The 21,837-nt window shown below is 38.3% G+C and overlaps 1 protein-coding gene, 1 long non-coding RNA gene and 1 other non-coding gene across 4 annotated transcripts in view; 1 reads left to right on the top strand and 2 right to left on the bottom strand.

Annotated features, from left to right (window-relative positions):
• LOC114460147 (uncharacterized) overlaps positions 1-21,837 on the top strand; it is a 44,765-nt gene that overhangs the window by 18,053 nt on the left and 4,875 nt on the right. Inside the window, exon 4 of one of the 2 annotated variants that reach the window (XR_003673554.1) lies at positions 555-662. This is a non-coding gene — a long non-coding RNA (uncharacterized LOC114460147). Of the gene's footprint in view, positions 1-473; positions 663-21,837 lie in introns of both variants that reach the window. The other variant, XR_003673555.1, reaches the window with a different exon arrangement.
• Positions 220-21,837, bottom strand: part of LOC114460145 (eukaryotic translation initiation factor 4 gamma 1-like) — a 31,494-nt gene continuing 9,876 nt past the window's right edge. The window contains exons 2-17 of the mRNA XM_028442188.1: positions 5,209-5,291; positions 4,547-4,939; positions 4,213-4,359; positions 3,890-4,126; positions 3,672-3,776; positions 3,097-3,390; positions 2,856-2,985; positions 2,462-2,775; positions 2,196-2,368; positions 1,987-2,112; positions 1,806-1,887; positions 1,566-1,664; positions 1,329-1,472; positions 1,159-1,240; positions 927-1,067; positions 220-641 (exon numbers count right to left, since the gene is read on the bottom strand). Coding sequence (XP_028297989.1) covers positions 460-641; positions 927-1,067; positions 1,159-1,240; positions 1,329-1,472; positions 1,566-1,664; positions 1,806-1,887; positions 1,987-2,112; positions 2,196-2,368; positions 2,462-2,775; positions 2,856-2,985; positions 3,097-3,390; positions 3,672-3,776; positions 3,890-4,126; positions 4,213-4,359; positions 4,547-4,939; positions 5,209-5,286 — 2,727 coding nt within the window. The 5' untranslated portion in view covers positions 5,287-5,291 and the 3' untranslated portion in view covers positions 220-459. The remainder of the gene's footprint in view (positions 642-926; positions 1,068-1,158; positions 1,241-1,328; positions 1,473-1,565; positions 1,665-1,805; positions 1,888-1,986; positions 2,113-2,195; positions 2,369-2,461; positions 2,776-2,855; positions 2,986-3,096; positions 3,391-3,671; positions 3,777-3,889; positions 4,127-4,212; positions 4,360-4,546; positions 4,940-5,208; positions 5,292-21,837) is intronic.
• Positions 4,434-4,510, bottom strand: LOC114460149 (small nucleolar RNA SNORD66). Its single transcript, XR_003673557.1, has one exon. It is a non-coding gene; the product is annotated as a small nucleolar RNA SNORD66 (small nucleolar RNA).

Below are 21,837 nucleotides of genomic sequence, written 5' to 3'. Positions count from 1 at the left end.
GAACTGTTTGAATTGGGATCTTTACATGTGATTTATACAGTAGGGCAAAAAAAAGTATTCAGTCAACCACCAATTGTGCAAGTTCTCCCTCTTAAAAAGATGAGAGAGGCCTGTAATTTTCATCATAGGTAAACCTCAACTATGAGAGACTAAATGAAAAAAAACATCCAGAAAATCACATTGTAGGATTTTTAATGAATTTATTTGTTAATTATGAGGACACTTGCTGGGACAAGCAGGAAGGGTGGGTGTGAAGGGAACACCAAAGAGTGAGGGGAGAGAAATGATTGTTTCAAGTCCATCCATCAGAAGAAAACAAAGACAAAGATTTATCCTCACTGAGGATTGATTTGAGTCTGCCACTCGGGCGTTATTGTTCAAACAGCCGCACTGCAGAAGCACCTGCTTTGCCAAACGGGGGCAGAAACGTTGACTTCAGAGTCATTTGTCTTTTAAACATTATTCCTTGTCAGACTCCTCCTCAGGCTCACGGAGCCAGGTGAAGAAAGCTGTGACCGACTTCAACACGACACCTCTTCCTGTTTGCTCCGCAGGGTCTTTACTCGTCTCCCACTTGTAGAAGGCCTCCTCTTTAATAATGTCCTCATCGTACAAGGTGTCGAAGAACATACACAGCAGATCTGCAGAAACAAGATGCAAAGGTCAGTTGTTAGGAGCAGAACTGTGGATTTCTGTCAGTAAGTCCACTTTGTACCAATAAAGTCCTTAGAAATCTACAGACATTTTAAATGTAAATGAACAAACATATGTACAACGGCGTATTAGGGCCACATTCAAATAAAATACAATAAAAATCTGGGCACTACAGGATTAAAGTCAGAATATTTCAAGAATAAAGTAAAGTTTTATTTTAATAAAATGGTAATAGTATTTTTCCTCCTGGTAAATAATAAAACAACACTTACTAGCAGGCTCCTCCATGTGTACCATCATGGCCTGCAGGGCATACAGAGCCTGCAGCTCCTTCTCCTCGTCATTCAGGTATTTCTGCAGCAGCTCGGCTCTTACCATGATCTGCTCAGCAATGGCCTTGTACGGGTGTTCACCTTGGTTTTTAAGAAGAAACAAACAACACGTTAACATGGGGGGAGAACCATTTAGTTTGCCATTAGAGTTTGAAGCTTATGTTATGCTTACATATGATAGCGATCCCACACACTGAGGCCATCAGTGATCGTACAAAGTGATTAGAAGCAGCCTGCTCCTCATCCAAATTAGCCTGAAAATGAGCAAGAAATGTTTCAAACACTTGATCAAATAGTGTTTACATTTAGATGAATTCCAGAGTCTGAGCAACGGTCACACACCTCAACCCAGTCCATGATGTGCTTGTTATCAGCCTTGTCTTGAAGCAGTCTGTCCAGCTGTTTGCTGAGTTCTTCTCCACTGAGGAGCTGCTTCTTCACCACTTCCTTTGGCCCCAGCTCCTCTCCTGTGGTGAACTCCACTTTCTGAAAGTTACAAGTCCACATTTAAACCAGGGTTCTACAGTGCAAACCATTGACTCACATTTACACCTAATGGTTCCATAACGTTTTGAATACCTGCTCAGTGACAAACTTGTTCACATCTTTGTCCTCAGGAAGAAAGTCATTCCAATTCAGGCCAGCTTCAATCCACAGATCCCCAACTTTCTTGGGAGTCTAATAAATGAGTAAATAAACAAGTTCAGATGATTAAAAAAACAAGATCAAGTTGAAATATGACTTATTCTTAAAAGCGTTGAGACAATGCAACACATTTTATTTTAGACAAATTCAACCCAGAAACCTTTGTGTACATACCATTCCTTTGCACAGCAGCTGGAGGATCTGTGCCAGCAGCACGCCAGCCTTTCCCAGAGGCACCAGAGGCTTTGAGATCTCCCTGGGACAAACAAAACATTTTTGTTAAGAAAGGGACATTTTGTATTATATTGATTGTATTAAAACAGTCGGATTGCAAATGTTTTTCAACTTTTCTCACCTGAAGAGCTGTCCCATAGGGATGCCTCCTTCATGGAGCATAGGGGTGATGAGTTCAGCCAGGTACAGCCACATGTAAGGTATATCAATGGCCATGTCTTCTGTTACCTCCAAGATCTCCTGGAGCCTATGACAGCACAGTCAACAATTCAGTGTCAGTCTTTAGTGTGACCCAGGCTTTAGATACATTGTTCTTTGACAGATGCTCACCCTTTGTAGTATTGTTCAGTGGGTAACGTCCCAACTTTCACAAGTTGATGCAGCAACAGGCCCAAGTGTTCCCTGACAGTTGTGCTGCGTTCAAGTGTGGACTCCAGGCCTTGCCGCACAAACACATAAAGCATTGAGGCACTGTTGAGCTCTGCCACGCACTGCAGCGCCTCCTACAGGACCAGGAGAAGACAAACGTTAGTCATGTTCACACTCAACGTGCAGGTAAATGTCCTGCTGTTGTATGTTGGTCAAATTCTTTGAACCTTCAAGTCAGTAATGTGGAGGTATTCATCAATGATGGCTTTGGACTTCTTCTCCATCTCCTCTTCGCTAAGGGAAGGTTTGGGAAGAGAAGGAGGGGGAGTGGGAGCGCTCTCCCCACTTCTGCCACCACGCTCCTGGGACTCCCTGCTGAAGCTTCTCTTGGTGATTGGGCTTCCTTCCCGTCCATCAACGTGGCCAGATCTGTCAAAGTGATCCCTGTCTCTGTGATCAGTGTCTGATGAAGACAACAGTGATGAAGTCTGCTGAAGGGCTGAGAAGTGGTTCAGAGTGCTGGTAGCAGGACGCCCTGACTCTAAAAGGAAGAAGAAAAATAGGACAGATCAGGAGCCAATCTTCTAACCCAAGTCAGTCAACCTATTTGACATTGTTTACCTTGATCTGCACTTGCTGGTTTAGCTTCAGTGCCTCCACTGCAGCCTTTTTCCCAGCTGCGCCACACGCCCTTGCACCCGGCTTTGCCACCAGGAGCCAGCACCAGATTGTTTAAGTCCATACCACCGGACTAGAAGGCAACAGAGAACAGTACATTTATGAACCAACAACATCCCTAGAGAACAAATCAAATGATCTACTTTTTAACAGTTGACTCATTGACGTCACTAGCTTTGCTGACCTTTATGATCTTGTAAAGGCGATTGGTATCGATGGGTCTGTCCTTGGAGATGAGCACCGTGTTCCCACATCCATCATCCTGAGGCTGGCTATTTGGTCCACCGCCCGGTGTATGAGACCCTGGACCTCCCATGCCCCCCCCACACATTCTACCACCTCCTCCAGAGCTTTCCTTCTTTGACAGGAGCTGCTGGTGGACTTTGATCTGTTCTTGATGCTCTTCCAACTCTGCCTCCTTATGAATCTGGTCAATAGTTTTGGGACCTTGGTCTCCTCTACGGGGCACCCAGATATTCTGTGATTGGGAAACACAATTAAATAGCAGAAGTTACAAATGATTGAATATGGTTTAGTTTCTGGACACACGTCACCTTTATTGAGAGCAATAAGTAGGTGTTCAAGATCCAACTTTTTCACTACTGATACGATACTGATATTTTAGCCTGTATTCTGACTCCATATCAACACAAATTATACATACTCATCATTATCTGATCAGGACACCCCTAGCAATAAGTTTGACAAAACTGCTTTTTTTCATTAGATCTGCAAATATAAAGAAGCTAAACCATTTACCTTTCTGAGGTCTAGAACATCTTGCAGCATAAAGCGGATTCTGGAAGAGGTCATCTTTTCCTTGATGATTTTGTTCATCTGATTGAAATACTCGTCCATTTGAGGCTGTTAGGGAAATACAACAGACTTAGCAATGACAACTAAGGTATAAACTAGGGCTGGGTATCACCAGGTACATCGCGATACGATACATATAGATGCTTCATTATTGTACTTACCTTGGCCTTTTCAAACTCCAGGTCTTTGCCAATGGTGGAGAGAAGTCTGCAGAGACACTCCAGAGACTTTTCGTCATGGTTCTTCAGTAGTTTAACTACACAGGCATGCATAATGGCCTCGGTCAGCATCTTCAGCTTGAAGAGCTCACCAACAAACTTGATGTTGCCCAGTGAGCGGCGGCGGGCAATAACCCTGGCGTTTTCCAGCTCAACCCGCAGACGTTCACGCTCCTCATCCTAACAGGTGACACAAATGATTAAATCTGGGACCCACTCTTGAGGTACAAACCCACTCTTGAGGACAAACAAATGTGTCATCTTACATCTTTGGCAGCCTCCAGCTCCTTCTGTTTCTTTTCAAAGATCTCATCATCATCCTGGTCTTTCTCAAACTCCTTCTGGCAACGATTGAGTAGGAGATAGAGGAAGTTTGCAGTTTTACCTGGTTTGTCGGCACTGGGGACTTTCAACTGTTGATGGAATATGGAAGAATATTACTAAAGCTGATTTTATTAGTGGATATGAAACATAATATATATGATTACTTCATCAGTTCCTCATCACCATCATTGACATTCAGTGGCCCAGACCCGTGACACTTAAGAACAATCATCAATGAAGCCAATAGAGGCAAAATACCCAAAGACACGCACTCACCCCCATTAGGCCGCGGCACATGTTGGCATAGGCCACAGAGAAGTTTGGTTCCAAGATGGCCTTCTCAGATATCAGGTCAATGGCACCTTTCAGCCTTTCCTCTGTGTCTATTGTTAGTTCAGACACCTGCTTCATTAGCTCTGGAAACTTTTGTGGGGTGAGCTTGTTCAGGATGCTACGCAATTGCTTGAACAGCTCCCCAGTTTTGGCCACCTCAGGATCATTATCCACAACCTCCTCAGCACCACGGCTGCAAGAGTTCTTCTTCACCGTAGGTTTCCAGGCTTTCTCAGCTTTGTTTAGTTGCACGTCATAATTTAGAGACATGCTGTGGATGATGATTTTCCTGGGCTCTTTGCGCTGGCCCTGCTGGGAGCGACTGAAACCAGGAGGCTGAAAGAGAACAAGGGACAAATGTTATTTTAAAGAACGTAAACTAAAACATTATCGTCACCAACTGGTCATTCTAATGTTCTTATTTTACTGAATACGGCCCTAATTGGTAACAATTGTGCAATAAAGTCATAAAAAGATCTCATACAGAGTAACAGTTTACAACAGGACAATTGAAACTGGTTTTCCCAAAGTTTTTATTTTCCATAATAAAGATCTAAGATTTGTAAACTATAAAATGAGTGTGAAAAAATAGAGCTGATGCTCACCTCTGTGAAGTCATCCAGAAGGTCCCCAATGGCCTCCTTCTTGTTAAGTTCCTTCATGTTTTTCTTTGGCACAGACATAGCAGCTGTAAGAGAAAGAAATGTTACTACCTTTTAGGAGCCACTTCTTTCAAACTCCACAAAGTAGTTCCAACGCACATTAAATATTATAATTATTACTCACTTTAGCTACAAATGTTTCTCACTGAGGACACCTGCTTTTTATGAAAATAGATCCACTTTAGTTGTTTTTAAAAGTCTTTTGGGCACTCACTGCTGAAGATACTTCACTTTCAACTTGTATGAGCTGGTCTGCAAAGCTTCTATGCGGCTTTCATCTTATCTGAGTTACCATGACTACCTGTCAACAATGAGCTGTACTGCAAAGCTTCTATGCAGCTTTCATCTCATCTGAATTACCATGACGACCCAGAGTCAACGCCAGGCAGCATTAACTGGTGGGGCATTAAGAAAACTGTGGGTGGGGGCATTATGAATGTCAATTACAATTATATTCTCAATGACTAAAGTTAAATTACTAAGGCTGTAATAAATAAGCTAATAAAAGGTTACCTTGTTAAGCTTCCTAATCATTGTAAATACATGTTTTCATGTATGTGTGTGTATGTGTGTGTCTGTGTCTGTGTGTGTGTGTGTGTGTGTGTGTGTCTGTGTCTGTGTCTGTGTGTGTGTGTGTGTGTGTGTGGGGGGGGGGATGGATGGATGGATGGGGGTGTGTGTGTTTGTGGATGGATGGATGGATGGAAGGGGGTGTGTCTGTGTGTGTGGATGGGTGTTTGTGTGTGTGTGTGTGTGTGTGTGTGTGTGGATGGATGGTTGTGTGTATGTGGAGCAAATATCTCCCGGACACGGTGCCAGTTCGACCTGAAACTCGGTCGACGGGTTCCAAATACCCCGTGTGTGTGTATCTGTTATTTTGGAGTAATTTGGTCATTTCAAAATGTTTATTTTTATTTTATTTCACTACTGGACGGCCCCGAAATGAAACCTATTCAACTTTTGACCTCAGGGTGTGAGGGGGCGCTAGCGCACCATCTATATCTATTTCCTCACACGAGCAAGAGTCACGTGTGCAGCCAGAGCCAATCGTTGCGCACACAGCCAAGCAGACACGGACTGTAAACAGGAGTGAGAGAGAAGAAGATAGTTTTATACGGAGAGGAACGTCTGAGCAGCTGTGTTTACACTGATAAACTAACAAAGCTCTTAAGTCTCACTTATTGGGCCTGATGTTAGTCACTGATGTTCGTGTGTGTGAGCCACGGCAGACTCCACTTCCTCCTGTGCTATGCTATTGTTAGCTTCTCAAACACGGGAACTCTCTGAATAGATGATTTGAAACCATCAGCCACTGGTGAGTCTTTTACAGACACGTTTCCCATTGTTTAAACCATAAAACTGTTGTTCAATAACGCGGTGTTTCACTAGAGTCGATATTGACCTCAACCTGTTCAATTCTCCATCTGGAAAACTGTAGATTCTGTGTCATGCTGTGCATAGAAGCTAAACTCTGACCACTCGGTTCAAAGATATAAAAAATATTTTTGTTTTTAAAAAAAGACAGCCGAATTGTACATAATACTTTAATTTACTTACTCATTCATGTAGTTTGGAGCTTTACGTTTTGTTTTGCGCAGTTTGGTTGTTTTTCTGATTGGTGCTACAATGTCTATGGAGTTTGGTTATCAGCGTCTCAAACACATACGTATTTATTTATTTAAATATACTAAAACAGAAAGATACACAAATACATATATTGACTCCAAAAAACATACATTACAGAAAAATACACCAAACAAAAAAATATAAAAGTGAGTTAAAAAACAACAACAACAAACACATTTATCATGTTCAAATCCCATAGAATTAAACCGGGGATATCGCACACGCTGTTTTATTGTAATATTTATTATTTTATTATAGTTACTGGATTCTCATTATGTTATTGCTATTATTATTATTATTATTATTATTATTATTATTATAACTATTACTACTTCTACTATTAATATTATATCTCTATCTAATTGTACTACTACTGTATTGTTATTGTTATTCTTATATTCCTATTTATTATTTTTATAACCATTACTATTACTACTTTCACTATTAATATTATTTCTCTATCTAATTGTTCTATTACTGTATTGTTATTCTTAAATTATTCTTTTTTCTATTATTTTATCCTATAGTTACTGGTATTCTCATTGTATTATTATTTATATTGCTGTTACCTTATTATTTTATGTTTATTATTGTATTACAGTTACTGGATTCTCTTTGCTATTTTGTTATTGTCATTATTATTATTATATAGTTGTACTACTGTATTAATGTTATTGGCATTATTTTAATGATCATTATATTTTTAAACTCCTTTTAATTATTAATATTTTATATTATAGTTACCGGTATTCTCATTTTATTATTAGCATTGCTATATTATCATATTTTTCATTAGCATTGCTATATTATCATCATATTACCATATCATTATTTAATATTTTTTATTGTTTTTTATCGTATTATTGTGACTAGATTCTTATTATATTACTTTGTTATTGCTATTATTATTATTATTATTATAACCATTACTATTATCTTGATTTACTGTCAAAAAGTTTAGGGAAATATATACATGACGAACATCCAACCGTTATTCATAATGCAAAAAAGATCCATCAGACTGATACATAACGCAGGATACAGAGAACAAACACGTGGATTATTCTTAAAAACACCAGATTTAAAACTCCCAGATCTCATCCAACTCAAAACTGTTCAAATGATTTATAAAGTAAAGGTTCACTTCCAAAAGGGTTGCAGAAAAGATTTTTTAGGGAGAGAAGGGGAAAACAATTCTGGTAGAAAACTATGTTTCAAGATGAAAAATGCCAGAACAGCAGTCAAAAAGATGAGTATAACAATATCAAAGGTTACATTATGGAACTGTCTAAAGGATGAAATAAAACAAAGCACCAACATAAACCAGTTTAAAACGTTTTTTAAATCATACTTCGTTAGTACGTATAAGAAAGAAGAGCAGCAATTTTACCTAGGACAACAATAATATATAATATGTATATAATGGTATAAAATATATTAAAATATATACTAATACATATAATAAAAGGTTTGTATTCATTTATATATTTCCCCTCTATATTTAATTGATGAAATGTGTCGTAAAAATATAAATTAGTTTAATATTAAGTACATGTCATATATACATTCATGTGTATGTACGTATGTATTAGGGATGGGACTTTTTGTCGACAAAACGACCGACATTCGACACATGCTCCCCTCGACAAAAAAAATAGAGTGTCGACATGTCGAGGGGGCGGGGCTTGTGGGATTTCCAGATTGCATTTTTATTTTTTCACCTCTCGAATGGAACCTGAAAACACCGGCACCGCGAAGAAGGCAGCTTTCATCGCATCCTTTTTGGATCCACGTCACAAACACCTAAAGTTCACGACCAAGGAGGTTAAGGAAGCTGTGCAAGAAAAGGTTAGAGATCTGTTGTCCGGCCTCCGTGCGGTCTCAGGTGATAGTGCGCGCGTTGATGATGACGAGTCCGGGCCCGCTAAAAGGGCTAAACAGGTGGATGCAATGGTTTCATTCTTCGGAGAGGACTATTTCAAGGGGGACACGGTCACATCTGACCATTCTGAAATAGAACGTTACACAAACGAAGAAGGAATATCACCCAGTCAGGATCCTGCGCTCTGGTGGTCTCTCAATGAGTCCAGATTTAAAAACCTGAGCCGTCTGGCAAAAGCCTACCTCTGCATCCCCGCCACATCTGTGCCGGCGGAAAGAGTGTTTTCAGCCGCAGGACTGGTCGTGAATAGACTCCGCAGTCGCCTTCTACCCAAACATGTAGACATGCTTCTGTTCTTAAACAAAAATTAGGCCGAAATGGTAAGATACCTATATATATTTTATTTTCACTGAGATCTGAGTTGTTGGTGTTAGGCTCCGTCCTTTTCTGTGGTTTAAAAAAAAAATGGGCACGCTGTTTTTCGATTTTAATTGTTGCTTATTTTCACGAGTGATAAACATGTTCATTTAGTTTGTTTTTTTTTATTTGTAAAAATAACTTGTTTAGGCTACATGTAGCCTACAAAACTAAATAATAAATGAACTGGCTGTTTTATTTCTGTAAATTCCAAACGGCAAAAAGTACGTCTTATGTGTTTGTAAGGCTGTTGAATAAACATCTTAAATTTCTCTCTCTCGTTTTTATTATTACTGCTTTAATGGTCAATATTGGACACTAGAGCCATGTTTTTTAGACTAAAATTAACTAGTACAACAGTATAGATTATTTTCCACCCTCCGCATTGCTGCTGCTCTTTAAAAAAAAGAAAGAAAAAAAAAAGGCCGACAATTCGACAAAAAGTCGACACATGGGCCTCGACAATCGATTTCCCAAATCCCGTGTCGTTCCCATCCCTAGTATGTATATATGTTTGATGTGAATGTATAAACTGTATATATAAAACTTGTGTAGAACAGGGGTCATCAACGTTTTCCAGGCCAAGGACCCCCAAACTGATGGAGAGATGGAGCGGGGACCCCCTACTTATGTATATTGTATAAAATTGTGTTTTATATGGAGGAGTCAGGGACACAGTTCATGGACCAGAACCAACAGGACCAGGACTACATCCATGGTCCATAACCTCCAGCTCATCATGAACTCCACAGCACTGGTTGGACTGGTGTTGATTCTGGAGCAGATAGAGGCAGACTTTGGCCCTTTCTAATAGAAAACCCAGAATCCTTTTTAAATAAACCTTTATATATATTGAGTTGGTTTGTAAATCTATTTTTAGCATTAACTGGGGGGGCATTAAGAAAACTGTGGGGGGCACAAAACCACTCAGTTCTGAGTAGCATCCCCCCCCCCCCCCCCCCCCCCCCACAAAATTTGAATAAATGTGTTTGTTTTTTGGCTTAAAAACCAAACAAGCAGCGTTTTTCTGTTTTAAAATTAAATCTGGTTTTGTTTGTATTATATTTGGATATTTAAGGGAAACTATGACGACAGCTTCATGTTTTAATCTCACCACACAGAACGACCGACAGATGGACTTTTATTCTGCTGCGTTTATTAAAAATGATCTTGTATCATATTGTCGTCCTCACACTGATGACAGAGGTGTCATTTGTTAAATAGTTATTGATGCTGGAAGTCTGAATCTGTGAATATCTGCTAACTTCACCAAACAGTGTTGTGATCCAAATAGTATCCAGATAATCTGGTGACTCCAGACATAAAAAGAAGCAACGCATAAGTCACATTACTGGTGAATTGATACGTTATTAATACATAAATAAATCAAAACCAAAGAATGGATGTTATGTAAAACATGCACATATGTGGTGTAATAAATCTACTGGTGCTTTAAAATCCACTTTTTATGACGTTCTGTGAACTTTTTACATTTCTCATCTTTGTGAACAACAATCTTCGGTACTTTATAAAATCTATTTTCCTTTTCTCTGTTAGAACGATTGGAGCATCCGTAAACTACACAAAATATGGACATTTTGATGATTTCAGACGACAGATTCTCAAGTTTCCTGTTTAGCGCTCTAGCTTTGTAGCGATGCAGCAATGTGAGTGATGTCACGTGAATCAACAGAGCAGGTCATAGACATATACACATTACAACAGATCTAGGGTACGTTCAATAGCACACATGTTAAACAATGACACCACAGTATATAATATCTATGCAGCAGACTCCTGTACGCTGTCAGTGAATGGACACAGTCAGACCAGAAGTCAGCTTAGCAAACACAGTAAAAATTAAAAAAAACTAGCTCATTGGTCCCAGCATGAAATGAAATAAAATCTGAAAGATAACTTTTTATTTTTTGTCCCAGGAAACAGCCACAGACTTTATACTGTGATGACCCGCCCTACTGCACCTCTGCACCATAACTCAACATCACCACACGTGGAGAGATCCCCACGAGCGCACAGAAAGGCTCTCTCTGACTCTGTGGACATCTTTACACTCATTTTATTTGTTTCATTACTCTTTTTTTCTGATTAGTGAATTTTTCTTTTCTGAGACACTTTGAGGAGATCATCATCTGACATCTCCTCCATCATTTCCTGATAGTCACACTGTTCATTCACATCTGCCATCATGGCTTCACTTTTCTCTTCAAATAACACCACAGGAACCACGGGGACCGGTGCTGCAGGAGGAACCCCCATGACAGACGCTCCACCGGAGCAGGAAAGAAACCCGTCCTCACAGCAGCAACTGGAGTGCCCACACGGTAACCGGGGCAGGGGCGGCATCTTCAGGCGAATCCCCGCCCGGTGAGCTCCGCCCACCCCGGGGCAGGAGCGGATCAGGTGCCCCTCCTCTCCACAACCAAAACATTTCATTGTCTCTGAGGAAGCAAAAACCATGTGATTAAAATATCAACTTTAAATGAGAAAGACAGGTTCAGGTTCTTTTAGGATCATATAAACCTGTCTTTATGACACACAACGTGCTTCAGTTTCAGAGACTTACACCTGAGAGAAACCATTTTTATCTGTGACACGAGCTGTTCATATCTGGACACTTCCTTTCCCAGCTGTTCATTTTTAATGAATGGGGGGCTTTAGAAATCATCATTTTCATGTCTGGGTTAATGAGAGGGGAGACAGCAGTGAAGGTGTCACAGATGACCACTCCCTTCTCCACCACCTCAGCAACTTTAACTGTACTATTTAAAAACATCACAATGTTCATCCTCGATGCAGACCTCACACAGTCATATCCTAGTTATTGTTTGTACAAAAAACACCTGTTTTAATGCTTTACTATAGCCTTACCTCTGATTTAGGGGGATTTTAGTTTTTTGTGCCTTAATGCTTTCTGAGCTGTGTTTAAGTATGTGCATTATATTAGTGCATTATATTTGTCCATTATATTAGTGGTACACTAAAAAAAAGAACTTTCACTACTGTTGCTTTTAAATGAGTGATTTTTACCGTTTTTATGCATTTTGTCCCTCTGAAGATGCCGTAGCTGCCACCGTAGTAGCGCGCTCAGAGTGAGCTCAACACACATGTGCAGGAAGTGGACTGAGTTTGAAAATATCTGCCTTTTTCACTCGTCTTCACCTGATAAAACAGGTCAGTCTTTTCTCATTTTCATCACAGAAAAAAGAGGATTTATCTGGTGTTCACAGTAATCACGTAAATAAATGAAAAGGTAGTTATTTACAGCAGTCGTCACTGCATTACATGGTGTAAAATGTGACAGAGGTGAAAAGAAGCGTCTGAGACGTAGCGTCATAGTGTTTCTGCTACAGGACAAACCTGAGCCCACACTGTCACACCTTCACAGTTGAAACTCATCGGTCTGTTACAGAAACCGCTCTGCATCAGGAAACATGGATCATGTGTTGATGCCGCTTTGCACCAAGTTTTATCCGAACGTGGAACGTATTCACATTTTACAATTCACGTAAAATAGAGCCTTAATATGACCCAATGTCTCACTCTTTACATCTAGAACACAGCAGGCTTGGGTATGATTATGTGGATCTAAAACGCTGGTATGTGAACACATGAAATGTGTGAAATGAATCTGGCTTCAATTCACCATTTGCACCATTGTTTTCCCACGTTTCCAAAATGTCCTTTTGCCTGGTTCAGCATTAGCCACCAGTGCACACACTTTATTTTTATAAATCACAATCTTTGTATGAAAAGTGTCCTGCACATCTTTCAGGCCCCATTTTGGACGTACACTACAGTTATAAATGAGGCCCCAGATATATTTAATTATGCCCAAAACACAAAACCACACGTGAAACTACATTATTTTTTTGGGTCACGACTGTTTTTATCATCTTTTGGTAAAGCAGAGGTTTACATCCACATCTTGATCTTTTCATTGATTTAGAGCAACCAAAAGTAGCACAAATTAGCATTTTGACCAAAAAAGCTGCTCAATGATCTAAAAAGCAGGTTGAATGCTTCACTCCTACAGAAAGTAATGGGATGTAACAGGCAAATGGGGCTGTGTGGTGGAATAAAGCTTTTAAAACGGTAAAGTAGTCTCATTTTTAAAAGTGAATTCAATGAATTTACTGCAAAGTAATGATTTTCTGACAATTGAATCGCAGTACTTTTTTTAACCAGCAGAGGGCGCCATCCGGAAGTGTTGGCGGCGGGCGGAGTCTGCTAATACTTTCTTTCTGGCCGCCTTCTACTCTTAAATATGTTAATAAATGATTCATTACCCCTTTAGCACCGAAAGAATATCTGTAATATTACGTGAATATCTGTAAAAGTCACGGTTTTCTATTAGCTCTGTCTGCTAGCATAGCTTCTCTTCTTCACTGCAAGATATCTGCATGCCAACCAACCACTGGGTTACCAGCGCCCTCTGCTGGTCCAAACAAATATGACGTAAATCAGTGTAATCACAAGTCCAATTGTTAATGCACAAAATACATTTTCAGTTGCACTTTTAAAAGAAAAAGAACTAATATGCAGTTTTGCATTGTTTATTATAGAACCAGAATTTAAATTAATAGGCTTCATTTTCATTTGTGTTATTCCTTTATTTATTTCATTCAAGATTTATTTTTAGTTAAATTGCATTGTTTTGAATAGTTTATCAAGGGATTCTTTTGACAATGAAAAATAAAAGGAAAATAATACAGTATTTTCTAGTTTTTTTCCCAAAAAAAAAAATTGTCGACAGTCCCATTTTGTAAATGAAAAAATCGTGAGAGAATCGTATCGGGAGTTGAGTGAATCGTTACATTTCTATTAAGCATTGCTCTTCTAATAAGTACATTTCTAAGATTTTGGGCCACATTTGTAAAAACAGTGGAGGATCCCTTTAAGGTTTTATCAGCTGCAGGTCAGAATTAAAATTGTTGAAATATTCTTATATGCTTCCTAAAATCAAAGACTTTTTTTTTGTTCTGCACTTTGTTTACATTTGCTAAAGACACTACTCAGATGTTGTATTCAGCACTTTTAAGATCAGGTCAAAGATTACTCTGATCTGTTCAACTTTTATTTGATAGAAACTGTGAAGTTGTAACAAAATACTTTAGTCAAATAAAAATGTTGGACACAAATACGTCTCTTTCTTAAATCTAACAGTTTTTATGAGGTATTTCTTACTAATTTATGAAGTCATTTAGTCTTTCAAAACAAATCAATAAGATTGAGTGCATGAATTCATCCATATCAATTTCTAAATATATACATATATATTTGACTTTATTTCATTAATTATGATGTAGTTAAAAACTGTTTTTAAAGTTAGTTTTGCTTTTTCTTCAAAGTTATCCGAGAAAAATTTAACACAGGAAAATCAAAAAAATTCAGTTTTCCTGAATCAAAAAAACAAGAAGTTCACTAAACTACTAAAAAGTGGTTGGAAAATGTGACCTTATTTTTATTAAGTTGTATCTAAGCAACAGTTTTTACAGCGTACGTTTAACGAATCTCTAGACACTTTCTTTAAACTAGTACAGTGCCCGTCGGAAGTATGTATTCATATAGTGGGAGGAGCTTAAGTAGAGTTGTCATTGATGGTCAAATGAGTTTGTGTTTGAAGGTTGGATGTACAAAGAGGTGAACATACTCTGTAGTGTTATAAAGGGGTTCATTTGTGGGTACAAAGTAAAATAGCGTGTGTGATTTCCCTGCTTTAATTCTATGGGACATGAACACATGATATATAGATAAAGGTTGCACCAATGTTTGCTGGACTTAGATAAATAGATCATAAATGTACCAGAGCATCCCCTGTCTTTAGACCCTACCTCAACAAAGAAAAACACTACATGAATTCCACGTAAACATGTCATGTACATCCAACATACGACCATAGAGAAGAGACACAGAAAAGTGGTGGATTTCATTTGTGTTGATTTCAAAATCAAAATAAACCTTTTGAAACGTAAGAAGTTAAAAATAAGAATCTAGTAACTATAATATGATTAAAAAACTATAATATTAAATAATGATAAAGTAATATAATGATAATATAGCAATATAATAATACAATGAGAATAACATTAACTATAATATAAAATAATATGAGAATATAATGGTAATTATAAGAATAGCAATAACATTAATGCAGTAGTTGTACCAATAATAATAATTTGAATAATAATGGCAATAAAATAACATGATGAGAATTGATTAGTCAGCATAAAGGCTGTAAAAGGTTGTGTCTCTCATTTCTTCCTTTTACTTCATCAGACAAAGAGAAATTTAGTAGAAACACATCATTTTGGGAGAGTTTTTATTTCTTTTTTTATTGATTGTGGAATGAGTAACAATAGTTTTTGTGAATTTGAAAGAAAGTTTTCAAGACTTTATCTTTTCTGACTTGTGACTTCAGGAAGTCACAGAGTAAGACAAGCATCCCCAACATTTAAAGCTTTCCATTTATTTGACTAGTCAGCATTAAACTACACTTCCAGTCCAGATTTTGCTCCAAGTCTGTATCAGCTGATGATGTCCATGATCAGATCTTTGACCTCCTCTGCCATCGCTTTGTCAGAAAGTTGATGAACCTCTTAAACACAGATTTCTTCTCTGGAGGATCTTTCTCAGGTTCACTGATGTTCATGCTGAGATTTCTTTTCAACAGATCAGTTTCTACTAAAGCAGAGACATTCTTCTCCCTCAGCAGCATGATTTGAAAATGAAGGTTCTCCTGCTCTTTCATGGCCTGAACGTGTTGTTCTAGAACTTCTCCTTCCTTCTTCTTCAGCTCGGTCTGAAGAAGGTGGATCAGCTCCTTGTCCTGTTTTTGGAAGTGGTTCAGTTGCTTGCATTTCTCTCTTGTTTCTTCAAGCTTTTCCTGTTCAGTAGTGATACAGGCCTTCAAGGTGGAGATCATTTTGACATGTTCAGCCTCCAGATGAGCTTTATTTTCCACTTCCAGGACTTGGATGGAGACCGTACGCTCAGCTGTTTCCCATAAAGCGCTGAGGCGGGAGATTTCCTCTTCTTTGAGGTGAATCATCAGATTGGTTTGCTGTTGTTGAGCATCTTTTTCTGTGGCCCACTGCTCCTTCAGCACCTTAAAGTCTTCTGATGATTTCTCCAGTGTCTGTTTGAGGTGGTCAATCATCTCTCGTTGCTGCTCAACGATGGTCTCCTTCTCCTTCTGCGTGTCCAATAATCTGGCCTTGTCTTTGTCCCACTGGGTCAGTTGGGCCTCTAATGCTTGTTGGGACAGGTTCAGAGACAGTTTAAGGTTTTCATTTTCCTCCTTCAGTTGGTCCAGCACAGAAGTATCATTTTGGACCTGAGAACAGTGGAGGATGGACATTTCCATGGGCTGAGAGCCAAGGAGTGAAGTATCCAAGCACAGACTCTCTGTAACAGACTCTGGGTTGTGAGCCTTGTTGTCTGCTACTGTTTCTTTAACTGGTTCCTGGTGTTTAGAAGATCCATCAGGACTTGGTGAAGGTTGTGAATCAAGGAGGGAAAAAAGCTTTGTCCAGTCAAAGTCTTCAGTGGGAGCCATCACTGGATCATCTTTCTTTTTTCTCTCAAAACGGCGCCGACCTTGTCTGTGAGCGTTCTTAGGCATTTTAGTAGATGTAGTGTCAGGTTTAACAAAGACAGTGTTGTTTCTCAGACTCTGAACTGCTTTGTGTGTTCTTTCATCTGAACATCAAAGCCTTACTGAGTTCTATCTAAAATAGAACAAAGAGTCAACAGAAGATGTTCCAAAATCGTCACCATAGCAACCATTTCATATGAAGCTTTTTAGCCGTTGCTATGGACACTTTAAACGTAACCATAGACTACCACTTTATGCATACGCAGCGCCACTCATTGGCCAGTTTAGGTCACGTGACACGCCCACACTGGAGGGTCAACTTGTCTGGTGACGTAGTTTTATGATATTTTATAATAGAGTGTACAGTTGTAATGTAGTTTTATAATATTTTATTAATATTTGTATAGTTTTAATGTAGTTTTGTGGCATTTTATTAATGTTTGTATAGTTTTAATGTAGTTTTTTGACATTTTGTAATAGTTTGTGTAGTAATGTAGTTTTGACATTTTGTAATAGTGTGTAGTTTTAATGTAGTTTTATGATATTTTATTAATGTTTGTATAGTTTTAATGTAGTTTTATGACATTTTCTTAATGTTTGTATAGTTTTCTGACATTTTTTTAATGTTTGTATTGTTTTAATGTAGTTTTCTGACATTTTGTCATAGTGTGTGTAGTTGTAATGTAGTTTTGTGTGTTGTGTGTTCTCTCTGCAGAGGGCGGAGCAGCGTCCATCCTTCAAACAGCTCTGCCTAAAGATCTCAGACATGTTATATATATATATATGTTTATTTGATAGGGACAGAACAAGAAGCATTGTTTAACTGATGCCATATTCATAGGCCATATAGCTAACAGCTAATTCGCAGACCTGGTCCTTAAGACATAAAAATACATAACACATTTACATAAATCATTACAAATAATACAAATTACAAAAGGCAATAAAATATTACACACGTCTGTTGTGTCCACAAGTTTGATTCAGTTTGAGCCATTGTTTGCCTTTACTTTTAAACTGGCGCAGGTCTGTTAAAGTTTTCAGATCAGCAGGTAAAGTGTTCCAGATCTGTGGCCCTTGTACTGTGAACGCTGTCTGTCCAAAAGCTCTTTTGCATGTGGCTGGTCTGCAGTCTCCACTGACAGCGCCCCTAGTGACGATCCCGTGAGCTGCACATTTTTCAATCATCCCTGCAGCGATATCGGGAATGAGGTTGTTGACACATTTAAAAAACAAAAGAGTACTTCTTAAAATTTTCAAAACATAAAAGATTATGCTTCTCTTGAATTTTGCAATAGTGCCACCTCAAGCACTTTTAAAGCTTGTTTGTACAGGGAGATCACACCTTTCTGAGTAGACTGATTAGCTTGGCCCCACACACTGATACAATATGAAAAGTGAGACAAGATCATTGTGTGAAAGTACAACTTGGCTGCACTGATTGACAGGCAAGATCTTATTAGACGAAAACAATTCAAATGAATCCTAATAGTCTTAGTTATTTTCTTTACATGAGCTCCAAATTTAAGATGGGAGTCCACCACAACTCCAAGATATTTGAATTCATTTACTCTTTCAATATTTTTATTATTTATTTGTATCTGAAAGCTGTCCATAGACTTTTGCCTCATTGAAAAACACATAGACACTGTTTTAGAACAATTTAAAGACAGACAATTATCCTCCAGCCACTGAGACCCTGATCATTTGTCTGTTTAGCAGCTCTGCAGCTTTCTGTGGCGTCTTTGCTGAGACATAGATGACAGTGTCGTCAGCGTACAGTTGACACTCAGCCTCAGTGCAAATGGTTGGAAGGTCATTAATATAAAGACAAAATAAGATGGGACCCAGGATAGAACCTTGTGGTATCCCCATTTTGTATTCCTGAGGTGCAGATATAGTGCCACTGATTTTCACACTCTGTGTCCTGGAATCCAAATATGATGTAAACCAGCTCAGAGTTTGTTCTGAAAAATGAAAGTGCTTTAATTTATGCATGAGGATAAGGTGGTTGACAGTGTCAAAGGCCTTACGAAGGTCTAAGAACACTGCTCCAACCACATTCCCTGTGTCCAGGTCTTTTTTTAATGGTGTTTATTAAATAACAAGTAGCTATTTCTGTTGAATATTTTGGCCTAAAGCCGAACTGCTTTGGATGAAGAATATTATTATATTGAAGATAATCGTTTAATTGATTTGCAACTATTTTTTCTAGTACCTTGGAGAAAATTGGAAGAATTGAAATGGGCCTGTAATTACATGCTTGATCAGGATCTCCTGTTTTAAAATTGGGCTGATAAGACCTTGTTTTAATTTCTGTGGAAATTTCTCACTCGTGGTTGACAGGTTTACCAGATGGGTCAGGGGGCCAGATAAAGAATCTTTGTGCTTTCTGACAAAGTCGGAGTCTAATCCGAATGCATCTTTGGCTTTAGATGGTTTAAGATGACTGATTATTTGTTTAATACTAGCCTCATTTGTTTGTGCAATAGAGAATGCATTTTCCAATGGGTTTACTGGTTTTTCATTGAGCTCTATTCATTTAAAAGATGCTGATATTTGTTCCACTGATGTCACAAAATAGGTATTGAGCAAAGACGCCATTTGCATATGGTCAGTAATCAGTTTGCCATCGATATTTAGTTGTTTTATGGCTCTGGCTTCTTGTTTGGAATCATTTTTAGTCAGTCTATGAATATGTTTCCAAAGACAAGCACTGTTTCCTTTGGGTTCTTCCATCAAGTGCACAAAGTATGCAGTTTTAGGTTTTCTCATCTCACTTACCACTTTATTTCTAAGGCTTTTAAAAATTGCATTATCTGTGTTTAGTTTTGTTGAGATTTCTTTTTTACGAGCGAGATTTCTTTGTTTCATTAACTGACAGAATTTGCTAGTAATTCATGGTAATGCCTGACGTTTTTTCCTAATTTTAATGGGCTTTGTATACTTTTGAATTACTTGGGCTACATTACTTGTCAGCATATCGCAATAATTGTTTAAATGGTGCATTTTAAGTGCTGGCTCCCAATTAATATTGCGCATTTTATTGTCGAGATGAGGCATATCATTTTTCCTGATGCCTTTTGTTATTTTAGTACCTGAATTTTGAGTAAGACACTGCAGCCGTTTCTTAGTCAGTTTCCTTGATATTAGTGTCAAATTATGGTCAGACAACCCAGTAACAAGATTATAGGTCTTCATAACTCCTTCTGGCTTATTTGTAAACATTAGGTCTATTTGAGTTTTACTTGTTCTTGTTAGTCTTGTTGGGCCCTCTGTTAATTGATGTCATTTATATTTTGATGTTATTGCTTTTAGTTTTTGTTTTCCATGTTTATCTAACCAATTAATGTTGAGATCTCCAAGCACAATAATTTCACTATCACCTTTTAACTGTTTAAGCATTTGATCAATCAATCAATCAATCTTTTATTTGTATAGCGCCAAATCATAACCAATGGTATCTCAAGACACTTTACAGTAGAGCAGTCTTAAGGACGGACTCTTCATTTTATGGATACACACATATGCATATATACGTATATACACATACATATGTATCCCACACCCAACATGAATTCATCATGGCAGCAAGGAAAACCTTCTGTTAAGCAGCAGGAACCTTGTGTGGATCCCATTCCTATGATGAACAGCCATCCACGTTATGCTGTGTTGGGTGTGTGCAGAGGAAAGGGTGGAGACAGAGTTGTTGAGACTCTGTAACTCCACACTGAGGATCCCACAGACCTGCAAGACAAAAGCCAGAAGGAGAACAGGAGCAAACACACAAGGGAAGAAGCAGACATAGAGGGAGTGTTAGAGAGAGGAATGGGACCCTCTCCGGTCCCTCTCTAACCTAAATGACCTCTCTCTCAACGCCCTCTCCAACCTCTCTCCAACCGAGCATGCCAGACCCCCCCCCGGCAGTCTATGCCAATTACATCTTTTTTTTTTTTTTGATATTTTTTTAATTGAAGAATGCAAGATCCACCACTTTTCAGCATTCACATTATAACACTCATCAACATCTGGGAAAACAAAAATGTAAAAGAATGTGAAAGAGATTAGAGGAAATAAACATTGGTATCCTCGATCTTCAATATTACATATATACATGTAGACATACACATACAGTACATAAATGCAACTTAACATATGTACACATATATATGCAAGGTTTTTTATTCTTTAAATGTAATATCCTTCCCTCCCACTCCCACCCCATGATCCCTAAGGGAGCTACATGTCTTTATAAAATTGGATTAGTATATATATTAGAAAGAAGAAAAAATAAAATAAAAAATAAAATAAATGAAAAATAAATAAATATTACAATAATAATTAAACAAAGTTAATGAAAAGAAGAGAAAGAATAATAATAATAATAATAATAATAGAGGATTTCAAAATTAGCAATTGTTCAGTCCGCTGGTAATGTCTGTAACGAGTTGAAATAGGAAAGGAAGGGCTTCCACGTTCGATAAAAAAATTCTGTATTGCCCTTAAGGTCCTCTCTGATTTTTTCCAGTTTTAAGAAAAACATAACATCCCGAAGCCATTGAGAGATAGGCGGAACTGCACTACCCTTCCAATGTAGCAAAAGCCTCCGTCTTGCTAAAAGTGAAGTAAAAGCTATCACCGATAGCTGGTCATGAGTAAGGTGACTATGTTCCTTAGGTGTGCCAAATATAGCTATAAAGGGACATTTTATTATGCTCACACCTAATATTTTGGATATAGTCTCAAAATAATTCTGCCAGAAATTAGTCAGCTTTGAACATTGGTAAAACATGTGGCTCAAATTACAGGGAGACAATTGGCATCTGTCACATCTATCTTCCACAGTAGAAAACATTCTACACAGTTTAGCCTTAGAAAAATGAACCCTGTTTAGTACTTTGTACTGTATAAGCCCAAGGCGAGCACAGACTGTGCTTTTGTGGGTTCCTCTGACGGCCCTTTGCCAATATTGGTCTGAAAATTTTACATCCAGTTCTCGCTCCCAGACCTCCCGCACCTTTACACTGGGATC

Source organism: Gouania willdenowi, unplaced genomic scaffold (genome assembly GCF_900634775.1).
Source record: "Gouania willdenowi unplaced genomic scaffold, fGouWil2.1 scaffold_409_arrow_ctg1, whole genome shotgun sequence".
NCBI classification, from domain to species: Eukaryota; Metazoa; Chordata; class Actinopteri; order Blenniiformes; family Gobiesocidae; genus Gouania; species Gouania willdenowi.
This window is presented reverse-complemented; position numbering and strand designations above follow the sequence as displayed.